Source organism: Parasteatoda tepidariorum, chromosome 7, assembly GCF_982258835.1.
Source record: "Parasteatoda tepidariorum strain Cologne lab strain chromosome 7, Ptep-v5.0, whole genome shotgun sequence".
Classification (NCBI taxonomy): domain Eukaryota; kingdom Metazoa; phylum Arthropoda; class Arachnida; order Araneae; family Theridiidae; genus Parasteatoda; species Parasteatoda tepidariorum.
Window position 1 is genome coordinate 29,525,180 of NC_141761.1, and position 21,947 is coordinate 29,547,126.

General features: G+C 27.8%; 2 protein-coding genes across 2 annotated transcripts in view; both read left to right on the forward strand.

The window, feature by feature from the left end:
• The first annotated feature begins 2,143 nt into the window (after positions 1-2,143).
• On the forward strand, positions 2,144-15,427 carry LOC107447542 (dynein axonemal intermediate chain 2-like). The gene is made up of 9 exons (XM_087168722.1): positions 2,144-2,309; positions 2,398-2,511; positions 3,443-3,582; positions 6,840-6,959; positions 8,659-8,844; positions 11,395-11,438; positions 12,924-13,059; positions 13,126-13,272; positions 14,326-15,427. The coding sequence occupies exons 1-9, from the start codon at positions 2,144-2,146 to the stop codon at positions 14,653-14,655; spliced, it is 1,383 nt and encodes a 460-aa protein (XP_087024848.1). The 3' UTR covers positions 14,656-15,427.
• A 400-nt stretch (positions 15,428-15,827) lies between these two features.
• Positions 15,828-21,947, forward strand: part of LOC107447541 (dynein axonemal intermediate chain 2-like) — a 33,682-nt gene continuing 27,562 nt past the window's right edge. The window contains exon 1 of the mRNA XM_087168723.1: positions 15,828-16,182. Coding sequence (XP_087024849.1) covers positions 16,000-16,182 — 183 coding nt within the window. The 5' untranslated portion in view covers positions 15,828-15,999. The remainder of the gene's footprint in view (positions 16,183-21,947) is intronic.

Below are 21,947 nucleotides of genomic sequence, written 5' to 3' on the forward strand. Positions count from 1 at the left end.
TTGGTCGAAATGTTTATTAAAGAAAATAATTCGTTGAATATTTATGAAGATTATTTTGAAGGAGATGTTATTACTCATCACGAAGAAGCTCACTTCAAAACATTGAGTGTGTTCAGGTATTCATTATTTTTTTTTGTTCAAGAACTGTAAGATAATTATAATAATGAAAACTTATACTGGTAAATATATTATAAAAAATTATGAGCTCTTAAGAAAACAGTTAAGGGTATTAATAATTTAACAATGAATAAAACAGACGAAAAAGTGAAAAAATTAAAGCGAAAAAACAAAGAAAATAATGACACTTAGTATGAGAAGTTATGAGCAAATTCAAAAACGGAAGGTAACAAGTAACGGAGGATATTCGGATGTCCGCTCAGGTATTCATAATTTTTTTGTACAAAAATCGTGAGATAATAATAATGAAAACTTATACTGGTAAATATATTATAAAAAATTATTAGTACTTAAAAAAAAACAGTTAAGGGTATTAATAATTTAACAATGAATAAAACGGACAAAAAAGCGAAAAAATTAAAACGAAAAAACAAAGAAAATAATGATACTTAGTATGAGAAGTTATGAGCAAATTCAAAAACAGAAAGTAACAAGTAACGGAGGATATTCGGATGTCTGTTCAGGTATTCATAATTTTTTTGTACAAAAACTGTAAGATAATTATAAAAATGAAAACTTATGCTGGTAAATATATTATAAAAAATTATGAGCTCTTAAAAAAAAAACAGTTAAGGGTATTAATAATTTAACAATGAAGAAAACAAACAAAAAAGTGAAAAAATTAAAACGAAAAAAGCAAAGAAAATAATGATACTTAGTATGAGAAGTTATGAGAAAATTCAAAAACAACAGGTAACATTTTATAAATGCAGTCTCACTAAATTAATTTTAATTAGCCTTTTTTCAAAGGAATAAATTTTTTCCCCTTATTATACAGTTGTTTGATTATTTCATCGCGATATGCTACGAATCAAAGAATGTCATTATTTTTCCTTTTTTAACAAAATGCAATGTATGCAAGCAACAAATTATGCATCTTGTAAGAGATTTAAATGAAATATTTATTTCCGAACATTATTCCACAGCAACAATATTTATTTCAGTAGAGTTTGAACAAAATAATTTATTTGTGAGTGCTGGCGGATATAGATGATATATAAAGCGGAAGTTCTAGGAATAAAGCAAAATGTGGCTATTAATTTTCAGATTTAATCTAATAATTCCTGAAAATATAAGGTGAATTACATACGCATTTAGTATGTTTTAAGGAAACCTTCGCTTGGTGTAATGCATTTCTGCAATCAGCTGTAAAACTTTCAGAAATATCTTTTTAAGTCCTCATTCCAAATATTCTTCAATTCTGACGATCTTAATGTTTTCACCATTTTAATACTTGTTCCTTAGGCAAATATTTCTGTATCTATAACAAAGTGACTTCAAAAGAAGAGTATGGTGAATAATTCATCACCAAAACAAAAGAATTGCTGAATGAGGTTACTTTGAAGCATGTGAGCGACGTCGTGAGTTCAATCCTAGCAATCTATTAAACGACCGGCGTTGGTTGATAAGAATTCTGTTCCCTGCTGCTCTGTCGTCGATTTACAGTCGATTGCAGTTGTGCTATGGGTTTTGTGGTTTTCCTCTCTATGTAAAGCAAACGCTGCTAAGTATCATCAACAAGTCCTCCACGGTTTGTTCCAATGTTTGACGATCAAGGAAATTCCTTGTCTTTTGGGTTGGGTTCAAAATTACGAGGCTACAGAATTAAATATTGGTACTCGTAAGCTCAGAATTGGGTCGGCTGTTCAACACCGATCCAATTATATAGATATAATCGGTATACATACAATATAAAATTCAAAGTTAGATTGTTATTTCTTGTAGTGTTCTTTACAAGGAGATATTTAGTATGTTATTTTGTGCTAATGGTTTCGTGCTAATCGTGATATATATATCCACGCGGTCTGATTAGTGTAAAAGAAAAATTACGCAGCATTCCTAACATAACCAAGCCATTAAAATATAGATGTCTGAAAAACGGGACTAAGTGCTTGGCTATGGTTAAGGGATGCGTATGTAAAGTATTAAATTACTTTGCCAAAGTATAAAAGACAGAAATTATTTAATGACAACTATATCCCTGATTTCTGTTAGAGATACCTGTGAAAAACCTCGTAAGGTAACAGATATCTCTTGGTCACTGGATGGATCCAAGGTTGCTGGAGCCTATGCAGTGGATGAAGTTGTGGATTGCCGGAAATTTTATTCCGATTGCTTCATATGGGATATTGGTGAGTGCACTATTCAGTTTCAGGATAATCAATAATGTTTATTGAAATGAAATAGCTTCAAGTGAGTGCAAATGTGTTTCATTTCTAGATAACTGCAATGTGCCATACTGCACTATTAATTCTGATACATCTTTGAGAGTTGTTGAATATTCACCCAGTGATTTGGAGCTTTTAGCTGGTGGTTGCAGCACGGGACAAATAGGTAAAACAAAAGTAACTGTATCTTTTATTTTCCTTTTTATCTTATATCATGGTTGGCTAGCTTGAAGCGCGTACATCGCAGTGCGACCCAACGGACTTTTGTTGTTGATACTTATGCCACTTGCTAATACCAGCAAGCCTTCTTGAAACCAAACGAATTAAGGCAGAGGGCGTGTTTCTTAGTGGCGCCATCTTTGGCCAAGAATGCAACTTCAGCCGCATAAACGATACAGCCCATTTTACAGGGGGACCAATCATACTCTATTCATCCATAGATCGTAATTTTGACCTGAAACAAAGAAAGGTCAGTCTCCAATTTAGTATCAGCAGGTATTGATTTGTTATGGGAACATGTGGGACTTTGCGTCTCTGACAGATTTAAAGTGCACCATTCACCATTTAATTCACGGGAATTTTCATCCGGCGGGATTCGAACTCCCGTTCTCACGAACACGAGTCCAGCGTCCTACCAAGCAAACTATCCCTTCGTCTACAGATTTTTAATAGTGGCATTCAAAGATGGCGAAATTATTATCTTGTCTTCCAGAACTTGTTCAATTAAAAAAAAATAATAATATCCTTGTCAAGATTATTTCACAAATATATACATGATACAGCGCTTTTCTTTGGTTGTAAGCAAGCTTAACTGCTATTTAGGTGCAAAGTTCATTGTTTTGTTTCATTACTTCGCATTAAATTTATGCCATTCTCTTTAATCCTTTAATTATTTGCTTCATTTCAATTCCATAAAATGCTAGAACGATATTTCTTTAAGGTTGCCAGTGTTCTTTTTACCAGTGTTTTTTTTTATTTTATTTTTTTAATTCATAACATTTCTAACATACATATCTCTAACATTTCGCTTTGCTTGTTTTTGGTTTCTAACTTCTGACTTTTTGGTTTCTAACTTTGACGAATTTTATTTTCATTAGGTTTATGGGATTCGCGGATTGGTGGTAGACCTTATTACGTAACCAACTTGGCAACAAGTCATGCGGAGGATGTGACAGATATTAAATGGATTTATTCCAAGAATGGTCTTGTGTTTTTTTCAGCCTCAACCGATGGAAAGGTACTTTTAGCGATTCAGTTATACCAAAATATAATGAGCTTACACAATTTCACGTTAATTTTATTATAAAATTAATTGAAAATTGTTAAAAATAAGTTAACTTACTTTTAGCTTAACTTACCTAACATTTAATAATTGTAAACCTGTAATTAAATATAAGATTTATAAAATTTTACCTATTAAGGAAAATATACGATTACTTTAAAATTAAATGAAAGCAATATCATTTTTAGTTTTAATTTTTAAATTCCTTATATTAGTTCACACTCTCGCTATATATATTATACAAATTTTCAATCCTTAATAAAATGCTTTTTATTCATTCAAATTCAAATACAATCTTTTAAACTTGTGGTGAATGACACTTGATGTGAATACAATTTTTTCAAATATTAATTCAGTAATTAAATAGAAATGAGCGAAAAACGAAATGGAATTTTTTGATTGGTGAAGCGTTAGTCAATGTTTTAAATTTTACTATAAGCGATTCAGTTTTTTACATATTTTAAAGATAACATCAGCGATAATTTCTAACTTACAGCCTATTTGAACAAAAAAATAGTTTATTGCGCACACTTAAATATTTAATTATTTTATACTCGCTGTATCAGATAAATTCAATGAAGAGCATTACGTGGTAGCACGTGTGGTTCACGTCACAAAATTTATATTTTTATAGTTATCTGATACCACCCGCCTTTATTTTCAGTTCCTACAATTAGTTTTTTCATCTCCCTATATTTTTTTCTTCCAATGGCAGGCACTGAATTTGAATCTTTGCCTATGAAGATGCCGGAATTGTTACTCATTTAGCGTTACCCAGTGGGCACCTGTGAACCAAAGTCACGGAGGCGAGCAGCATTGCCCACGCCACACTGCCACAAACCCGTTTATAGGGTGGGCCACATTCACACATCACACACACCCACAACAGAGGACAGCACAAAGAGAGAGAGAGAGAAACATCCATACCCAGAGCGGGATTCGAACCTGTAGCCAATGGCTTTGCAGTCAGGCCTCGCTAACCGCTCAGCCACCTGGCCGGCGCATCTCCCTATATATTTTTATATATGCTGTTTAAATTTTCAGTCGCTAATAAAATACTGTTTATTCATTCACTCAAGTAAAAATATATATTTTTTTGAACTTGCAGTGGATGACAATTGATATTAATACAGTTTTTTCAAACATTAATTATTAAACTTAATTAATTAAATTAATTAATTACTTTTAGTTTTATATGGCATAAAAAAACTAATTATTTAATAAAATGTAACTAAAATAAAAAATTTTTGTAGACGTAAGCAGGAATTCACTTTAATTATATTAATTTTTTTAATTTACTTGTTATTATTAACTAATAATCAGAACGGAAAACATGAATTAATAATAAGAAAGACTTATAAATAAATATTATTGGTAAATATCGTTAAATAATGTAACGTTAAGAATTAATACCATTAAATATTATATAGGATAAGCAAATATTTATTAAAAAGTACTAATACAATTTTTTAAAATTTTAATTAAATTATTAAAGTCCATAATTTGCTTTGGATATATGATTAATTGTGTAAGGAATAAAATTTATAATAATTTATATTTGATTTATTTTTGATTTGATTATATTTGATTGTAAATCCATTAGTAGAAAGGAAAACTAAGAAGTTAGTGCACCTGATTTGATAGTTTTATATTTCTACGTTATATTAAGAAGAAAATTATTGCGGTCTTATTAGGCTTATCAGCTAAAATTTAAGTATTAGATTGGGTTAAGATTTGTACTTCCAGTTATAAAATATTAAGATATTAAAGAAACTTTGATGAACTCATTCTTGCTTAAAATGGTTATAGCGCCATCTTGTGTAAGATTATTAAGTTATCTATTTAAACAAAACGCTTTTAGTTCCTTAAATATCGAGATCAAAACAGATAATTTTCTTATGTGATACAATAAATTGAATTGTATTTCACATTTCAATAATAACTATTTGGTATTTTGTGATCGTTTTGTTTTTAATGGGGTATTTCAAATAAATAAATAAATAAAATAGTTTGTGTTAATGTTATACTTGAACAAACAATGATATATTTTATGTAAATTACAAATTAATGAGTAAAATGACAACTACTACACTCATAGTTATGGAAAGAAGTAAAAAGAAGTTTCGAAAATAGGACTCCATAAAATTTCGGGCGTTATGTAAAATTAAAAAAGAAAAAAAAAAAGGAGGAAAAAAGAAGAAGAAAAAAAAAAACTATCAAGATCAAGGTACTGAAAATCGCTTCCTCACAATTGCTATAAAAAATTTTGAAATTAGATCTTCATTTTTTCTTTCTTTTGCTCTTGTAATTTCAAAAAATTCTAATTAAAAAAATGATAAGAAACCTGTAAAATATGTACAACTATTATAAATTTCCTCTTATAAAAATATATAAAATTTAAAGGCAGTTATAAGTAATATGCTGAGGTACATAATAAGGTTGAACTAGATCAGCAATTTTAAGCTTAAATAAACAGCAAGTTTCTCTCTGTTAGAGGTGATGATTATGTGAATAATTTTAAGTTCCTGCTTGTCAAATATTTTTTTTCTTATGAAAAACTGGTTCTTTAAATAAATATACCTATATAATGATCGTTAGAAGTTTGAAAAAATATTCAGACTCATTTGTACGCATTATTTTGTAGCTTTACGTAATTGCACGTTGAAAAAATTATGTTTGTCAGGAATAAAAAAAAAACGAATGAAATTATGTTATTATGGTGTAATATTAGTTACAATTATGTTACCAAACCATATAGTTACAAATCATTTGAATTGTTTCTAAAAAATGTTTCAGAATTAATAATTATTAACTTATATTAAATATCTTATTATATTCAAATGGACAGTCACAAAACATATACATAGGGTATTTCCTCTCGCAGGCGTTAAAAGGTTTAAAAGTTATGTTTAAAAAAAAACACTTAAAAGAAGTTGAACGCTTTTTCATCTTCTTCTTTTTACGTAATTTTTCTGTGGTTTGAATGGTGGACGTATTAGCAGGGAATACTTAATTAGTCCTTTAATTTTACCACAAATGATAAGTAACTTACGATCAAATTAAAGTGTATAATTACGTAAGATTTAAAAAAATTTTTTTTTAATGGAATCATTAAATTTTTTTGTATGAATGAAGTAAATGAATATAAAATTTTTATCACTAATGGCTGATTTGGAGCTTTTAATTCGTACATATTTTTTTTTCTTCTTTAGATAATTTGCTGGGATATTAGAAACATGGATTATCCAAGTTTAGTTGTTGACTTAAATGAAGGTTCAAACGATTGCTCATCGTCCGATAGAATAACGTGTCTAGAATACAACACCTGCTTGGTAAGCTTTTTTTTTACGTCTGCATCAGTGTTTAAAATTAAGAAAATTGTTGTGTAAACTTTATTCTATCTCGAAATATTTTTTGAAAATATAAAATATCTATACAAAAAATAATCAGTAAATGTCATTTAAAAAATTCTGAAAAAATATCTGAAAGTTTGTCTCACTTTTAAAACCTTTTGTTTTTCTACAGATTATTAATTATCTTCAGATTTTATTTTGCAGAAAAATATTGTAGGAAATCTTCAGAATGAATCATGCAAAATATAAGTTTAAAAGATAGGTCAAAAACCTTCAGACTTACTTCAGAATTTACAGTTTTATTTGATCTTTAGGGTTTAGTTTATCGATTGTTATAGATAATTAAACGAAAGCTATGTGTCATGTGAATGAAGTCAGAATTGCACAAATGAATTCATATTTATAAATTGTCTTGATTTTTGACTGTGTGATTAATAGATAAAATAATTGAAATTCTACTTATTTAAAAATGCTAACCTACTGGTCGCCTGAGGGGGCTAGCTTAAGCATAAAAACAAATATTTCGATTTCAAAATATGAAAAAAGTTTTCCTTTTTTTATGCAATTAGAATGCTGAAATTTTTGTTCCAGTACTTTAATCAGCCATCTCAGCAACATTGTAGAATCTTCATTTCATTAGCAAAATGATCGATTATTTTTTATTTATGTCTGCCTATTCCTATACAAGAATGTCCTTTTCAACGGGATTTATTTTATAAGATATATTTTCAAAAATTTAAACGTTATAGAAAAAAATAATTATTAGATACACATTGGATATTGTTTTCACATTTACCTTATTTACACCGAAGAGCCATTACATTATGACCACCCTCCATCTATAACAATGGGCTCGCCCAGGTTTTCATGGTTTCTCGCGCCGGAACAATGTTTTCATGGGGCACATTAGGACCCATAATCCTCATAGAACAATCCCTGACGTCTGTAAGCTACTTGATCATAGTTGCAGACCAGGTTCACCCATTCATGGCAACAGTTTTTTCTGCGGGGGATGGTGTTTACCAACAAGATAATGCATCATGTCATAAGGGTCAAGAACATTCCAGTGACTTTCAAGTCATGTCTTGGCCCCCAAATTCACCTGGCCTTAATCTAATAGAGCATTTGTGGTTCTACTTGGAAAACCAAATTCGTGCTGCCACGCTACCCCCTCGCAATGTGAGGGAATTACAGGACCAGTTGGTGAGCGATTGGTACCAGATACCTCAGACTACCTATCAGCACCTTGTGGAATCAGTGCCACGGCGGGTGCTAGCAGTTTTGTGGGCTAAAAGTGCTCCTACATGTCATTAGAAGGGTGGTCATAATGTAATGGCTCTTCGGTGTATAACTATCATGTTACTGGATTCGTCCTTAATGGAAGTTTGGAGGTAAACAATTTGCTTATCAAAACAATTATTTGCAAAAACTTTAGTGTTGCCGAAAGCAAGGAATTAAAATTATCCAAAACTATTAAAACATTCTCAAATGGAAAACAAACTTATTTTCAAGCCTAAAAAATACCCATAATTGTGTTTGTTCAGTACAAAAGTTGACAATTTTTGTGTTAGACCAAAGTAACTACCGGAAGCAGTAGAGTAATCTCAGTTGATGGTAAATCCGTTTCTTATAAAAAATGAAATTAGTTGTTTAAAACAACGCATTTGATTATATTTAGCCTCACCGTTTCATGATGGGTACCATCAGAGGTAAAATACTTTCGTGCAATCGAAAATACACACAACCAAAGGAAATGATTGCAGCCTCATACTCAGCCAAATACTCGGATGGACCTATCTTGAAGATTCAGCGAAATTCCTTTCTTCCAAAAGTGTTCACGTCCTGCGGCACGTGGGGTGTTAAAGTAAGTGTTTAAATATTCTGTTTCATACTTTCACAGCTATTTTAGAAATAACTATTGATTTTGTGTTTGTGCTCCATTAATCTGGGCACTTTATATATACTGATTTATGAAACCTGTTATTTTTGTAAATTTGACCTGTTAGGCAAGGTATATTTATTTTTTAAATACGTTTTGTACTTGTTGTCAGCATTGTATACAATGTATGTACTACAATGTAGACAATGTATTACATTGTATACATTGTTTAGCATTGTATACAATGTCTGTTGTTTTTGGAAAAAATTATGAAAATTATTCTATACTTTACTTACGCATTGTATACAGGGACAGATTCAGTATACTATGGATTGTATACTATGCTTTGGTGTAAATAAATTTCTCTAGAAGAAACAGCAATTTATTTTCTTTGCCTTATCCTTCTTTTGTTTCTTTTCTTTATTTTTAACGAAAAATATTACTGAGTGGATGATCAAAGGTAAATAATATTTTTTTCATCAAATCAATCAATCTTTAGAGATTGATTGATTTGATGAAAAAAATATTATTATAATGCAACACAAATTTTACTTTAATCAGCTGATTTGGTTATTATCAATAACATTCGATTATGAAAGACACCAGTGTAAGGAATACCTTGTAACGTACCCCCGCCGGATTATTGTTCCGATTAATCCGGTTACTATTAATAACGCATGGAGAGTTTCAAATACTTTTTGACTTTCTTATTGCAGGAAACAAAATGTTAAATTGATCTTACTTTTTGTCCCAAGGAATTACTTTCAACTAATAGACTAACGCAAATAAATCATATTAACGAAAAAAATGAAACAATCATATTTTATTCTTTGCAAGCTAGCCATTTGGCATTGTATACAATGACTGGGCGTTTAATTATTTCATACATTGCCGGGCATTTTTAACAATTCTGTACAGAACTAAATTTACCAGTGACATACATAAATTGCCCATCAATGAATTTGTGGTCTAACCAGTTAGAAGCACATTGAATTTATGAAATATCTGTTATATCCCATATAATTATCACCCATATATTATAAATTGATTAATGTGAGATGCATTAAAATTTTTTAGAATCGTAGGTATTACTTAGAATATATTCCCTATTAAAAAAATAAAACTTTTTATCCTTATTATCCTTAAATTATTGAAACTTATATTCAATAGTTTTAACCACATAGTTTTAACCACATTTTTAACAGTACTTTATCTATAACTTCTTTTCTTTTATAACTATTCATAACTTCTTTTTCTAATATTTTATAACTTCTGTGGTCTTTAAAGCTCCTTAAAACTGAGAATATGAGGCAAACACAAATATTTAACAGAATAACTTCATGTTAATTTCCACGATTATCAGGGATAAGAAACTGATGTAAAAGATTAGCTCGTATTATTATTCTGAACACAGTTCAAAAAGCTTGTTTAAAAAAATGGACACAGCAAAAAAGGCGCGTTTTTAATGATCAATCCAAATCTAATAACTAAACGAATCTCGTACTTACTTTTCCTTATTGTTTTAAACAGTAAGCATATTTATTTCGGAGAAAAATCTAGGACTTCGGGGTCGGAGGACTGGGTATGCTACAGGCGTAACTTTTCACGTGACCTCTTCATATCCAGAATACTAAAAGATGAAGTGGTTTTTAAAAATCTAAATTAGTACAACGTAAATTTACTATCAGTATTATAAATTTATAGAATCCATAACTATATTTATATAAGCTTATGTTCAACTTATAAAGTTTTTTCAAAAAAGATTTAAATTAAAAAAAAAAAAAAAAAATGCTAAGTGATTAACGCAGATGGATGACCTCGCATAGCAAATTTATTTGAACCTATTAGTTCATTCTTTTTTTAAAAAAAAAGAAATGATTCTTACAAGAGAAGCCTCAGAAACGAAATCAAATGCTGTACTTATTTTCTTAAGCACGCATTTTTAGTTGTGTCCATTTTCTTAAACACGCATTTTTAGTTGTATCCATCACGCTCTTTTAGTTGTGTCCATTTTCTTAAACACGATTGAGTTGTGTTCAGAGTAAAAAGCTTACTGACGATCTGTTTGAGAATTCCAAAAAAAGCGAGCAGCTGTTAAATATAAGAATAAAAGAAATGACTGAAAAATTAAAAAAAAAAATGGGGGATTTAGCTTAGTTACTAGAAATGACTAAGATCAATTTGCTAAGAAATGATGATCAAAGTGGTCAAAATAAAGTTTAAACTGAATAAGTATGATTTTTTTTTATTTTTAAAAAAATTGAAATATAATTGAAATGATCGAAAAAATATAACGGAACCGTATTGTAAAAATAGTGAGAATGATTGGAGATTCAATTTATGTTTATATTTTTTTTAAAAATTTCATTTTTTTCGCCTTTCAACTTGAAAACTGCTTCAATCAGGTAGTTTTGACTAAAAAGCAATATTACTTAAATCAAACCCTAGCAAAGCGCATAGATAAAAAGTCATTTAAAAAAAAATAATTACCTTTAATTAAATGAATAATTTAAAAAAAAAGTTTTTTCCTCATAGGTATGGGCTGAGGATATAACAAGCTCTCCAATCCTAAATCTGGTGTAAGTATACAATGAAAAGTTAAATTCTTTGAAAGATTTTTCTAGATTGCTTATGACTATTACACCACTCTGCAATATTTTTTAAACCTTTACACGTTTTATTCGGATTTATTTGATTCTCATGAAAAGGATGTATCATTTGCCACTTTCCTATACATTGTTAAAAATTTCTAGGAAAAATGGTTAATAACCATAAATAAGATGGTATATAAAAAAAAATCATTTATTGACTGCTATTACCTAATACGGTTAAACAATCAGAATTTTATCGCACCAACTACACCCACTCAATCACATAATCAACGGGAGAGGGTTATACATTATATAATATTTTCTCCCTTTCTTTCAACAAATAAAGAATTCCAAGTATCTTTCACTTCCTAATTCACGCCTCTGAACTCTTAGAATACGATACTCTAATTCATGCGTAGATGGCAGCACCATGAAGCTGATTAACACCAAAAAGTCTAGCGTTCCCAGTCTCTTCCAATAGTTGAAGCAACCAGATAACCTAATTAAACCACATTACATGCTTTATTTCCAAAAACACAACTCAATCTAACTCCAACGCCCATTACATTTTTACGGATTAGAAACCTTACTAGTTGTAAATGATTAAAAAACCTTATAATTTTGTATTCATGGTTTTTTAACCATACCAGTTGTAAATGGTTTCAAAACCGTAATGGCAAAAAATTTTCTTTACCATAAACTTTACGATTAATTGGTGGTACAGACAGCTGTCGGTTATTTCACCCTAGTTTTAGAATGAAACCTTTAACAATTCAGGGACGCAGTAGCTTGGGCCTCTTTAATGGTCAGTAAGTTATGAATATTTTTGTAACCTGCTGCCCTTAAACTTCGTTTTTCGCAAATGAAATCAAAATATTATTATTTTTAAAAATTTTTAAATATTGTGATTTTTTTAATTGTATACTTGCATAAGTTTTCGTTTGCTTTTTCAGACCACAAACGGGATACGTAACAGATGCAGCATGGAGTAATTCTCGCTCTTCACTTATCTTATTTTTTATTGTATACTTGCATAAGTTTTCGTTTGCTTTTTCAGACCGCAAACGGGATGCTTAACAGATGCAGCATGGAGTAATTCTCGCTCTTCACTTATCTTATTTTTTATTGTACACTTGCATAAGTTTTCGTTTGCTTTTTCAGACCGCAAACGGGATACGTAACAGATGCAGCATGGAATAATTCTCGCTCTTCACTTATCTTATTTTTTATTGTATACTTGCATAAGTTTTCGTTTGCTTTTTCAGACCGCAAACGGGATACGTAACAGATGCAGCATGGAATAATTCTCGCTCTTCACTTATCTTATTTTTTATTGTATACTTGCATAAGTTTTCGTTTGCTTTTTCAGACCGCAAACGGGATGCTTAACAGATACAGCATGGAGTAATTCTCGCTCTTCACTTATCTTATTTTTTATTGTATACTTGCATAAGTTTTCGTTTGCTTTTTCAGACCACAAACGGGATACGTTACAGATGCAGCATGGAGTAATTCTCGCTCTTCACTTCTCCTCATGACGAAAACTACGGGACATATCGAGCTCTGGGATATTTTACTTGCTCGCCAAAGTCCTTTAATCTCTTTTAAGGTAAGAAATTAAATATATAAATTCATTAAATGTTATGGTTCGTTGTAACACACGCCTTTTAAATAGGTAGCAACTGAAGGTTTATCAAGCCTACAGTATAAGCAAAACAGTAACCAAATAGCATGCGGTACCCCAAAAGGCTGCATTCATCTACTAGAAGTACCCGAGTACTCTACTTTTCCTAGCAAACCAGAGAAAAATCTTCTTTCTTCTGTAAGTATAACCTGGTTTACGTAGTATACGTATAAGTCTATTTAGTCCTTGTATATATGTGTAAGTTGTTTGAGCATATGTAATAAAAATTTTTATACGGAGATGTTTTGTTATTTATGGATTTTTTTTACATTTTGCGAAATCTATTACATTTTTTCAAAAAGGAAAAAAAATCATATCAAAGATCGAAACGTAACCAATTATGCAAAGTACATATGAGTAATTGATAGTTTTCAATAAAACGTAACAGGGTGTTTTCAAATAATGAATATACTTTTAATCATTGGGAACTTAATTCTTATTTCAAATACAATGATTGCTATATATTTTGAAAATATGTTAATATTTCAGGCTTATCGTTCTGTATATGGAACGATCTACTTGTGAGTTAAATAGTGTGCAAAATAGAAATGCATCCATCTTTATAACAACTAGCTCGCATGAAACTTACTAAGAAAAATCGCTTATAGGTCTGATATGTTTGAAAGAACATGTTGAGTATCCAGTATGTTCGAAAAATATACTTGCCAAAATGTTTCTTTGCAAATCCTTTGTGGATTTTGTATGTTAAACAAGTACTTGCTAAAACGCTTCTCAGCAAGTGTCTTTAGTGCTTATGTTTCTCCTTAACTGTTTTATTTGTGGGGAAAAACATATACTTAATAAAACGTCATTCAGCAAATCTTTTGAGCCGTTTGTAGTCTTTGAGGGTAACATGTTTTAAGAAAGATGCAAAGTACTTAATGGATTTAAATAATATGCAAAACATTTACTCAACTGAATAATTAACTTTAATGACATATTTGAATAACATATCAAGCAGTCGATATATTTAAAACAATGTATTAACCATAAAGCAATTCAGCACAAAATGTTTAATGCTTTTTGGGTAAAACTTAACAGGTAAAGTTGCTGTTCTGATCTATTCAAACTCGAATGACTGTAGCACCCCTACGTCCTTTTCCCACTGATCAAAAAATGTCTCGGCAAATATACTTGATACGTTTCTCAATTGATGATAACTGACAAAAAATAATTCAAATTTGATTTCAGATGATTGAGAGGGAATACAAAAGAGAAAAGCTGTTGGAAAACATGACAAAAGAACAATTGCTACGTCAAAGTGAAGAAACCGAAAATGATAACATAACTCTGTCGAAGTCAGCTGATTACACGCGTGTCACACGCCAGTCTGCAATCACCAACGTTTATGAAAGACCTATCAACGTGCAAGAAATCATGGATGACTTTGCGTCGGATTTTGATTCCTATTTACAGGACTCTGACGGTGACCAAGAAGAAGATGAGAAACCATTTTTTGATTTTCAGACTGTTGATGTTCTTAAATACATGTCTGGCGAATCATCTATCGTAATCCCATAGCACTAAATTCAAATCTAAAGAATGAAGACGGTAGTAAATTAAATTTTCATCGTAACAGTACCTCTCAAACCGAATTTCGAACAATTGGTAAAAATTATTTCAATTGTGAGTCACAATAATTCTCACCTAGTTAACGCACTCATATTTTGGAAGAAATAGGTTTTATTTTCACCTTTCAAACATGAAATCTGAACAGTGCCGAATTTTTTCAATTATGAATAAGACCTGAATAATTTTTGATCAAATGATCTGTGATAGATAAAGGAAGTTATTGATAAGTGAAATATTAAAAATACGACTTTTTTATAAGGTTCGTATAAAGTACTCATACTATGGTAATTGACCTCTCACGGTCCCCGTTTCGGAGAAAATTATTTGCTTAGCATGCTAAATTTTGACAATTATGAGTTGGCTTTGAGCATGACAAATGATATTGAATAATATAGTTATTATTTATTTTGAGTGAATAAATTTTTAAAGACTTCTTTTTCTTAATCCAATAACTTAAAATCATGGGGAAGTGCAACTAATAATAATATTTGAAAGCAAAATTAGAATTATGCTAGTTCTACTAATTTTTTCGGTAAATGCATTTTAATTTTGTGTGTGATTTGCTAGTGCCGTAGTTCACCATTTCTTGTCCACCATAGGAAGAACGGTGTACAGCTAGTATAGTGTACAAAAATGTATAATTGACCTGTTTTTATCAATCATATTTAATATTATCGAATATATTTTGTTTGCTAAATATTTTAACTGTCGACAAATGATAAGAAACATTTTTGGGTTTGTGATAATTTGATTATTTATATCAATGTATTGTAAAATGATTAAGTAAATAATTAAACAAAATATTTAAAGGAGTTTTTACATCATTTTAAAAATATATTTCCAAAAACTTTAAAATGGAATATTTATGAATTTGTGTGACACTATATTCACGTTCTATAATGAAATTAAAATTGCAGTAAGACTTTTCTAAGAGTTAAAATAGAACTTATAAATTCTTTTCTTTTCCACCATGAATTCCTTTTGTCAAAACATCGAATGTATTGCATGACAATTAAGTCATGGTGGAAATATCACGTTTCCATGACAACGTGCCTCTTTATCCAAAGCAATACTTCAAAACCCAATACTGCAGCTATGTTTTCGGGATTAATGATTTGCAATCACATTCCATTTTACAGCAAATAATATAGCTTATTAAGTCATTCTTAAATTATTTAAACAGCGCTTTACAATAATGCTATATATAGAACAAAACTTATACTTCTTCCATATGGAAAGTTATTAGTAACGGTAAAACGATAGAGGTTATTCTTAGATACGTTTTCACAGAAAATGGAAATTATTTATTCGCATGTACAGCAAAGGAGGTTTTTTGGAAGTCCATGTTGTTTTTCAGATGTGGGACCGCATTTAATTGTTGACATAGATCCAGATCCGGAATTAAAGAAACAATTTGTTCAAGTTCCGACTGTAGCGAAAGAATCTCATTGTTCAAAAGATATGTCTTATCACGAGGTAAAACTTTTAAAATTTTTATTTTTCACGTAATTATTTTTATAATTTGTTTGTGCAATGGTATAATTCATACTATCCAAAGTATTAAAAAAATAATTATTATTTTTAAGCATACTGTTGCTTTTTCAGTAGTTCTGAAAAGAATAATCCCGAATAATTCCCATTTAATCCCGAAGCGCAATTTAATTATTATTTCGAAATATTATTAAATAATATATATTAAATATTTTAATGCCTGTAAAAATAAAAACGTATTTTTTTAGCTTGTTGTTTTGGTAAAATAATTTGGTAGTTTAGTAATAATTTTAAAAAAGTTTATCAAAGTAATTAAAAAATTTGGTGAATTCGGACTAATGAGAATTGAGTATAATAATAAATATATTATTCTTAAATAGATATTTTAAATAGATATTTTAAAGAGTTTATTAGCTCGAAAAATATAAATTGTGAAATAATCCATCTCTGAAGTTTGTATTTTGAAATATTTCTACTAAATGTAAGTAAATAATTGAACAATATTAATGCTAGAAATAAAACTAACGTCACCAAACCCTTTATTCGGACTAACTTCGGTGAATTCGGACTAACGAAAATGTTATAGTATAATAATAAATATATTATTTTTAAATAAATATTTTAAAGAGTTTATTAGTTTGAAGAATATAAATTGTGAAATAATCTATCTTTTAAGTGTATATTTTGAAATATTTCTACTAAATGTAAGTAAATAATTGAACAATATTAATGCTAGAAATAAAACTAATGTCACCAAACCCTTTATTCCTTTATTCGGACGGACTAACTTCGGTGAATTCGAACTAACGAAAATTTTAGAGTATAATAACAAATATATTATCTTTAAATAAATAATTCAAAGATATTAGTTTGAAGAATATAAATTGTGAAATAATCCATCTCTGAAGTTTATATTTTGAAATATTTCTACTAAATGTAAGTAAATAATTGAACAATATTAATGCTAGAAATAAAACTAATGTCACCAAACCCTTTATTCGGACTAACTTCGGTGAATTCGGACTAACGAAAATGTTATAGTATAATAATAAATATATTATTTTTAAATAAATATTTTAAAGAGTTTATTAGTTTGAAGAATATAAATTGTGAAATAATCTATCTTTTAAGTGTATATTTTGAAATATTTCTACTAAATGTAAGTAAATATTTGAACAATATTAATGCTAGAAATAAAACTAATGTCACCAAACCCTTTATTCCTTTATTCGGACGGACTAACTTCGGTGAATTCGAACTAACGAAAATTTTAGAGTATAATAACAAATATATTATCTTTAAATAAATAATTTAAAGATATTAGTTTGAAGAATATAAATTGTGAAATAATCCATCTCTGAAGTTTATATTTTGAAATATTTCTACTAAATGTAAGTAAATAATTGAACAATATTAATGCTAGAAATAAAACTAATGTCACCAAACCCTTTATTCGGACTAACTTCGGTGAATTAGGACTAACGAAAATGTTATAGTATAATAATAAATATATTATTTTTAAATAAATATTTTAAAGAGTTTATTAGTTTGAAGAATATAAATAGTGAAATAATCTATCTTTTAAGTGTATATTTTGAAATATTTCTACTAAATGTAAGTAAATAATTGAACAATATTAATGCTAGAAATAAAACTAATGTCACCAAACCCTTTATTCCTTTATTCGGACGGACTAACTTCGGTGAATTCGAACTAACGAAAATTTTAGAGTATAATAACAAATATATTATCTTTAAATAAATAATTTAAAGATATTAGTTTGAAGAATATAAATTGTGAAATAATCCATCTCTGAAGTTTATATTTTGAAATATTTCTACTAAATGTAAGTAAATAATTGAACAATATTAATGCTAGAAATAAAACTAATGTCACCAAACCCTTTATTCGGACTAACTTCGGTGAATTAGGACTAACGAAAATGTTATAGTATAATAATAAATATATTATTTTTAAATAAATATTTTAAAGAGTTTATTAGTTTGAAGAATATAAATTGTGAAATAATCTATCTTTTAAGTGTATATTTTGAAATATTTCTACTAAATGTAAGTAAATAATTGAACAATATTAATGCTAGAAATAAAACTAATGTCACCAAACCCTTTATTCCTTTATTCGGACGGACTAACTTCGGTGAATTCGAACTAACGAAAATTTTAGAGTATAATAACAAATATATTATCTTTAAATAAATAATTCAAAGATATTAGTTTGAAGAATATAAATTGTGAAATAATCCATCTCTGAAGTTTATATTTTGAAATATTTCTACTAAATGTAAGTAAATAATTGAACAATATTAATGCTAGAAATAAAACTAATGTCACCAAACCCTTTATTCGGACTAACTTCGGTGAATTCGGACTAACGAAAATGTTATAGTATAATAATAAATATATTATTTTTAAATAAATATTTTAAAGAGTTTATTAGTTTGAAGAATATAAATTGTGAAATAATCTATCTTTTAAGTGTATATTTTGAAATATTTCTACTAAATGTAAGTAAATAATTGAACAATATTAATGCTAGAAATAAAACTAATGTCACCAAACCCTTTATTCCTTTATTCGGACGGACTAACTTCGGTGAATTCGAACTAACGAAAATTTTAGAGTATAATAACAAATATATTATCTTTAAATAAATAATTCAAAGATATTAGTTTGAAGAATATAAATTGTGAAATAATCCATCTCTGAAGTTTATATTTTGAAATATTTCTACTAAATGTAAGTAAATAATTGAACAATATTAATGCTAGAAATAAAACTAATGTCACCAAACCCTTTATTCGGACTAACTTCGGTGAATTCGGACTAACGAAAATGTTATAGTATAATAATAAATATATTATTTTTAAATAAATATTTTAAAGAGTTTATTAGTTTGAAGAATATAAATTGTGAAATAATCTATCTTTTAAGTGTATATTTTGAAATATTTCTACTAAATGTAAGTAAATATTTGAACAATATTAATGCTAGAAATAAAACTAATGTCACCAAACCCTTTATTCCTTTATTCGGACGGACTAACTTCGGTGAATTCGAACTAACGAAAATTTTAGAGTATAATAACAAATATATTATCTTTAAATAAATAATTTAAAGATATTAGTTTGAAGAATATAAATTGTGAAATAATCCATCTCTGAAGTTTATATTTTGAAATATTTCTACTAAATGTAAGTAAATAATTGAACAATATTAATGCTAGAAATAAAACTAATGTCACCAAACCCTTTATTCGGACTAACTTCGGTGAATTAGGACTAACGAAAATGTTATAGTATAATAATAAATATATTATTTTTAAATAAATAATTTAAAGATATTAGTTTGAAGAATATAAATTGTGAAATAATCCATCTCTGAAGTTTATATTTTGAAATATTTCTACTAAATGTAAGTAAATAATTGAACAATATTAATGCTAGAAATAAAACTAATGTCACCAAACCCTTTATTCGGACTAACTTCGGTGAATTAGGACTAACGAAAATGTTATAGTATAATAATAAATATATTATTTTTAAATAAATATTTTAAAGAGTTTATTAGTTTGAAGAATATAAATAGTGAAATAATCTATCTTTTAAGTGTATATTTTGAAATATTTCTACTAAATGTAAGTAAATAATTGAACAATATTAATGCTAGAAATAAAACTAATGTCACCAAACCCTTTATTCCTTTATTCGGATGGACTAACTTCGGTGAATTCGAACTAACGAAAATTTTAGAGTATAATAACAAATATATTATCTTTAAATAAATAATTTAAAGATATTAGTTTGAAGAATATAAATTGTGAAATAATCCATCTCTGAAGTTTATATTTTGAAATATTTCTACTAAATGTAAGTAAATAATTGAACAATATTAATGCTAGAAATAAAACTAATGTCACCAAACCCTTTATTCGGACTAACTTCGGTGAATTAGGACTAACGAAAATGTTATAGTATAATAATAAATATATTATTTTTAAATAAATATTTTAAAGAGTTTATTAGTTTGAAGAATATAAATTGTGAAATAATCTATCTTTTAAGTGTATATTTTGAAATATTTCTACTAAATGTAAGTAAATAATTGAACAATATTAATGCTAGAAATAAAACTAATGTCACCAAACCCTTTATTCCTTTATTCGGACGGACTAACTTCGGTGAATTCGAACTAACGAAAATTTTAGAGTATAATAACAAATATATTATCTTTAAATAAATAATTCAAAGATATTAGTTTGAAGAATATAAATTGTGAAATAATCCATCTCTGAAGTTTATATTTTGAAATATTTCTACTAAATGTAAGTAAATAATTGAACAATATTAATGCTAGAAATAAAACTAATGTCACCAAACCCTTTATTCGGACTAACTTCGGTGAATTCGGACTAACGAAAATGTTATAGTATAATAATAAATATATTATTTTTAAATAAATATTTTAAAGAGTTTATTAGTTTGAAGAATATAAATTGTGAAATAATCTATCTTTTAAGTGTATATTTTGAAATATTTCTACTAAATGTAAGTAAATAATTGAACAATATTAATGCTAGAAATAAAACTAATGTCACCAAACCCTTTATTCCTTTATTCGGACGGACTAACTTCGGTGAATTCGAACTAACGAAAATTTTAGAGTATAATAACAAATATATTATCTTTAAATAAATAATTCAAAGATATTAGTTTGAAGAATATAAATTGTGAAATAATCCATCTCTGAAGTTTATATTTTGAAATATTTCTACTAAATGTAAGTAAATAATTGAACAATATTAATGCTAGAAATAAAACTAATGTCACCAAACCCTTTATTCGGACTAACTTCGGTGAATTCGGACTAACGAAAATGTTATAGTATAATAATAAATATATTATTTTTAAATAAATATTTTAAAGAGTTTATTAGTTTGAAGAATATAAATTGTGAAATAATCTATCTTTTAAGTGTATATTTTGAAATATTTCTACTAAATGTAAGTAAATATTTGAACAATATTAATGCTAGAAATAAAACTAATGTCACCAAACCCTTTATTCCTTTATTCGGACGGACTAACTTCGGTGAATTCGAACTAACGAAAATTTTAGAGTATAATAACAAATATATTATCTTTAAATAAATAATTTAAAGATATTAGTTTGAAGAATATAAATTGTGAAATAATCCATCTCTGAAGTTTATATTTTAAAATATTTCTACTAAATGTAAGTAAATAATTGAACAATATTAATGCTAGAAATAAAACTAATGTCACCAAACCCTTTATTCGGACTAACTTCGGTGAATTAGGACTAACGAAAATGTTATAGTATAATAATAAATATATTATTTTTAAATAAATATTTTAAAGAGTTTATTAGTTTGAAGAATATAAATAGTGAAATAATCTATCTTTTAAGTGTATATTTTGAAATATTTCTACTAAATGTAAGTAAATAATTGAACAATATTAATGCTAGAAATAAAACTAATGTCACCAAACCCTTTATTCCTTTATTCGGACGGACTAACTTCGGTGAATTCGAACTAACGAAAATTTTAGAGTATAATAACAAATATATTATCTTTAAATAAATAATTTAAAGATATTAGTTTGAAGAATATAAATTGTGAAATAATCCATCTCTGAAGTTTATATTTTGAAATATTTCTACTAAATGTAAGTAAATAATTGAACAATATTAATGCTAGAAATAAAACTAA

Coding starts and splice junctions, on each gene's coding strand:
- LOC107447542 (XM_087168722.1), top strand. CDS start 2,144: ATGACAACTATATCCCTGATTTCTGTTAGAGATACCTGTGAAAAACCT. Junction 2,310..2,397: donor TTGCTTCATATGGGATATTG/GTGAGTGCACTA, acceptor TTTCATTTCTAG/ATAACTGCAATGTGCCATAC. Junction 13,060..13,125: donor GTCCTTTAATCTCTTTTAAG/GTAAGAAATTAA, acceptor CCTTTTAAATAG/GTAGCAACTGAAGGTTTATC.